Source organism: Bactrocera latifrons, unplaced genomic scaffold (genome assembly GCF_001853355.1).
Source record: "Bactrocera latifrons isolate USDA-ARS-PBARC rearing strain unplaced genomic scaffold, ASM185335v1 scaffold_24, whole genome shotgun sequence".
NCBI lineage: Eukaryota > Metazoa > Arthropoda > Insecta > Diptera > Tephritidae > Bactrocera > Bactrocera latifrons.
In genome coordinates this window covers 573317-579125 of record NW_017535963.1, presented here as the reverse complement: position 1 = coordinate 579125, position 5809 = coordinate 573317, and the positions used below count along the sequence as shown (strand labels likewise).

The 5809-nt window shown below is 35.3% G+C and overlaps 1 protein-coding gene across 1 annotated transcript in view; it reads right to left on the bottom strand.

The window, feature by feature from the left end:
• The window catches only part of LOC108969093 (dual 3',5'-cyclic-AMP and -GMP phosphodiesterase 11-like), a gene marked incomplete in the record, with an annotated part of 25583 nt that overhangs the window by 9830 nt on the left and 9944 nt on the right, over positions 1–5809 (bottom strand). Inside the window, 3 exon segments of the mRNA XM_018933605.1 lie at positions 136–498; positions 1496–1651; positions 5370–5519. Of these exon segments, the coding sequence (XP_018789150.1) occupies positions 136–498; positions 1496–1651; positions 5370–5519 (669 nt within the window).

Below are 5809 nucleotides of genomic sequence, written 5' to 3'. Positions count from 1 at the left end.
AAATTATTTTAATTAAAATAAATTAATTATGTTAACTAAAAAAATTACACGACAACCCTGCATTKCGTTTAAGTTCATTCACAACTAATACAAATTTGAAAATAATAAAACATGATGCAACACCAGTTCACTTACCTCACCAGTTGTGGCCACATAGCCGGTGATGCCCACATTGATGGGGAATCGTGACTCATGCGGACTCGTACGTGACGTATTCTCCTCTTCACTGAGATCATTCGCTTCAAAATCGAACACACGCGAGAAGCTGCCCTTCGAAGCCTCGTGCAACAACAAGATCTGCACACGCTGGCACTGTATAAGACTTTGCATGTGTGTTAGTATACGGAATACCATATGCTCAATGGTGCTCTGCTCCTCGAAGATCATACGCGCCAAATCGAGTAAGACCTGATTGCGTTTKATTTCCAGTTGGGATTTCTCGTAAAGTTGAGCGTTACGCAAACCGATGCCGCAGAATTGCAAGTAAGAGGCAAACACCTGAAGAGAGCAGGCAATAGAGAGATATTGTAGTGGAAAGAGGGTGATAGAGAAAGAGATGGCGAAATGAAGAGTAAAACGTGATTTTGACACTGCATTAAATATTCATAAAAGTTAAATTAATATTATTTACTATTATTAATTCTGCTGTACCAACTACCGTTATAAAATTTTAATTTATGCACCAACTTCTAAAAATTGTTTCTCCTTTTCAAATACTGTTTGACTATAAAACTTAATTGACTAGTAAAATTCTCTAACATGGCCAACTACTTCRTACTGCAGCGCTCCACTTGCGGCCATGTGACCACGTGTCAGCCAGAGAATGGCAAACTTTTAGTGACGAAATTAAATTTTAAGTGCGACAAAGTTGTTAAAAGAAAGTTGTCTTTTGAGATTTTCCAGCGCCAATAAAAAYGAAAACATTACACCATTACACCCAAAGACAAATAAGGCGATAAAGTTTCTTTGAAGACAAGTTCGCATTTTACGCGCGCGTAGCATCGAGCGTTGTGGCCAACAAAGCGCGCAACCGATGAAAGGAATCGACCGGAAAATGGTTAATGTGCTGGAATGTGAGAAGTTCGCAACAATTCGCTCGCAGCGTTTGTGGTGCTGCCACCAGCAAGTAAAAGGCCATACGCTCGTTGTTATTGTACGCCGTGTGTGTATGCATGTGTGACATGGAGGAAAATAGCGCATAATAAAATGGTGCACAACAAGTGAGCGYCATAAAAAATTTAAGACTGTGTGCTGAGAAATTGAAAGCTGCGTGACATATTTGTAAATATATATATTTATCTGTACATGTATATAGTTGACACATACATATAATCCACTATTTACCACATATATTTCAAATTAGTAGTTCTTGCATCGCGGCTGAATTTAGCACAGTTATTTACTGTCACTTTGCCTTATGCGCCCGCTTACCCCCTTAACTTGGTGAGTTTCTTCATATAAAAGTTTATTGCTTATCAGTTCGCGACTTGCTTACCTTCTCATCGGCCTCAGTGAAGCATTCACCATTTAATTTATTAATGACCTGCGCCACACCGATTACGTCACCTGATGAATCCTTAATGGGCATACAGAGCAGTGCCTTCGTTCGATAGCCGGTTATGCTGTCAATTTCGCCATTGAAGCGCTCGTCCTRTGAATGGCATAAGTGGAAATGAGAAGTAAAGGTTTAGTAGTTAAATATAAAAAATGTTTATAAACTAATRACTGAACTATAATATAATAATAATTAAATGGTAATAGATTTTCTTAGAAATAATATATGTATATAAAGTCATAAAATTTTGGAAACTACAATTATATGCAAGGATTGTGAACGCTCTTTATGATACTGGAATGTAACTGAACAGTTAGTTACCATGACCTGAACGATCGGCGAAGCTTACCGAAAAGTGACCCTATAAAATACATATCGCCACCCAAAATATAAAATAACGTTACTTCGCTTTTCACAATAGAAACCATAAATATTGAAACCACATTTGAGTTTTGGTTATAAATTGGTTATACACTGGTTATCATACACACAAATTAGGGTTTTCCTTATACAATGGTTATAAGTACATTGRTTATTGTATCTGYATGTWTTGCATTTTAGGTGACCATATATAAATTATCAGTAMGATRAGCTAAATGTATATATACAAWGTAGTCCTCAGTTTTTGAGATACGGCTTTGAAATTTTCACCTGTCCTTTTCAACCAAAAAGCTGCTCCCGCGCCGGAACGGCTTGGAAACATTCAGAATCTAGTGCTTGTATAGAAAACTTTTTCATTTCACCGGAAATTTTAACGAAATTTTTCTTGGATCTGATAATTCTAAGACAATAAAGCGCTCTCGGAAGAAATTGTTCAGATCGAGTTACTTTAGCATATAGTTGCCATACAAACTGACTGATCAATGTACTCGAATATTTTCTATTGGTGAAGAGTAAAATTATAGACTCGATGCAAGCGAAGTTAAAGTTTTTTCTTGTCTATTTTGCCAGCCAGTCAGCTGACGCTCACCGCCGTTTGGAATAAATGCATTTACTATACTTAACAAGACACTTCCCACTTATTAAGAATTGCGCTGAGTGACAATATAATTAATGTGTAAAGTGTATAATTGATATCGGTTTATTATTTTCCTGTAATATTCCCCGCATTTAACTCATTTCCTTCCAACCAACCGGCAACCGGCCGACTACGGCACACTTTCGGGCATGTGCTTATAGCCAATCAAGAAAGTAAGTAGGTAATCGTCATGCACGGCACACTGCATTCAGAGAAAAGCCAATTACTCACGCAGTGTAAAGTGAAAATGTTGCAGTATTAAAAAAAGACACACATACGCGCATATATACCCATACATGTGGTATGATACGTAGAAATGTAAATGGATGACGCTCTCAACAGCTTCATCATAATCACGAGTGAATAGCGGTCGATAACGYTATCAGCGCTGCTTGAATTTTGAGTATTTATAACGTGGTGATAYATATATAAATATGCAGAAAGATGTTTATAGATTAATATTATATGTGTACATATKTATGTAGGTATATAAATATATATGTAAGTATTAAAATATTACCACATAGTCAGAATGTCTTAATGCGAAATTTGTATTTGCTTTGCTTTCATCATCAGCAGCACCGATTGGCTTTAGCACTGTTTGATGGAGTGTTACATTTTATTATTGCTTGCTTATCATTATTGTTTTTAATATTGCCCATCTATCTATCTATGACTATATCTAGTGTATGACTATATGTTTAATATTCTCACGTTTAGCTCCACGTTGTGCAAGCAAGTGTTTGAGATTATTCATAAGAATGATAAAGCGTTGTTGTCTGTGGCGAGTTAACTGTTTATTCATCAATATTGAACTCGAATAATCAAGTAAACAGCACAAAAGCTGATTTTAGATTTCAGCAAGGTTTATCAAAGTTAGAAAGAGCTACTAAAAAATTGTAATCCGTTCTCAAGGCTTTTATAATTGAATAACTTGTATTCGACTCAAACAACCTCCAGCTCGCTACTGCAAAACCAGATCTGCTACTGCCAATTAATAAGAACATACCCCTAAAAGTAAGTTTGCAAACGACTACGGATATTCTTAGGACACAAAAGGCACTACCTAGTGGTAAGACTGGACCCCAAACTAACCTTTTGGGTACAGATTCGGTATGCCGCAGGAAAGGCAGCGAAAATCACCTTCGAACTCAGCAGACCAATGGCCAATATAGTATGATCTAGCTAAGAAAAGGGGAGCTTCTAATGTCGACCACAATCAGCGTCCTATTATATGAAGTCCACCGCATCGCAGCCCTCAGAGCTGCATCAGCCTACCGAACAGAATCCAGCGATTTAATATTAGCTATAAGCGGTAATTCCCCAATTGGCCTTCTGCCTTACGAAAAGAAAAAGCCGTGAGAGCAGGGAAATTTGGGTAAATTTTTACACTACACTTGTATGCTAAATTAATTCCAATCGTCAAGCAATGTAACCCTAAAAATGAGAGAGAGAACAGGGAATTTTGGCTCGATTTTTACCCTACACATGTATGCTAAATTAATTCCAATCGTCAAGCAATGTAACCCTAAAAATTCTATGCTCTTTACTCATTTCGCTCACTACTTTACAAAATAAAAAAATTCTTATTTTCTTTTGACGTAAAAGTTTCAGTACTTCAAAATATATTATCACAACACTTATGCGTACATTTTCGAACTTCTAACATCAGAAGATTAATTGCTAAAAGCACTGACGACTGAACTCGTTAAGCTAGCTAAGCACTTACCAAAGCTTTACAATTCAACACATTATATAACATACTTGSACAGTGTTCCGGCCAAGGCAGTGCAACCAAGAATTGTAAGCAAGTGAAATGTAAAAAATTAAAATCTATCATTAATCTTTCTTGTACCTCTGCTTGTGAAATACCGTAAAATGCGCCGGAAGTAGCAAGCAGTTGAAAATATTTCTTTGCTGAGCCAAAGAGTTGCACACGCTTTCCTGCCGACAAGTAATGCCAGTTTGTATACGCAATAATGTAAATGTAGCTTGCTGCTGCATTTTATTTCGTTTCCTTACTACGACTTCTTAGTGAAGAAATCGAAAAGTTGCTGCTGACAAATAGTCACTGACCGGAACTTTGAGCTGTTTAAATTTTACTTTGATTCGTAAATCAAAATTGCCGCTCGTATAAATATGATTAATGATGCACATGGTGTSACAACGGAAGTAGCGATAAAAGTACACAAATGCGCACGAAATACTTAACTGGTACATTCATATGGTATAAGAGGAAAACATATGTGAGTAAGCAAAACTGAGTTGAAGAGTTATTTATGGGATGAAATTCAACTTTTTAATGCATGTATTTATGTCGTTTAGACTTTCAAACTTATTGTACGTCGAAGTAGAAACAAATTAAGATCTTTCACAAAATTATCGCTATTCATATATAAAATATATAGATTTTCCTGGAGGCATGGTTGTCAAAATAGCTGTGATGGCTAACCCATGTTTTGACATTTATATTGCAAACAGTGCGGAGATTAGGCTGTAAAAAGTATAAACAGTAGGAACTAACTCATTAAGCTTCCTAAGATTTAATCGCAGTGATCAAATTTTATCCAAACTGGAAATGTCATAACATTTTTTTCAATATTTTCTTTGAAAACAGAGTTCTATACCTACAAAACAAATACCCTATAAAATGTAAATAAATTTATATATATTTTTTTTTTCTTTTAGAATATAACCCAATTTTGAAGTATCAGATTATTATATTATCTCTGATTCAAAAAACTTAACTATCAATATTATGTCCTTGCATTTTCTTTAAAATTTCCAATTGCTTACCTGATATGCATCTGGTATATTAACTGGTTCACCGCTCTCGGCCACATGACCAGCAATGCCCGAACCCCAAGCAACGCGTACTTCTTCCTGCTGTTCCATCTCTTCCACGGTGCTGCGTGGACAKACGTCGAACAGTTTAGATACGAGACATCTAAAGGCGAAAATACGGGATTGAACAAAATATAAAATAAATACTTTGAAGAGATATTTATAATGAAATTGTTCAACAATTAATTTCATTTGCGCTATTACAAAAATAGTTTTAGAAAAKTAATTGCAGTTTCTTCTAAGTGCAGTGCTTCTAAGAAAATTTTAATTTTATGATTTATACAACTGAACTAATTGATAAATTAAACTATTCCGAATAAAACAAAAATTAGAAAACTAACAAAAAATAAAATAAATAAAAAATTATGATAAATTAAAGAAAAATTAAAAAC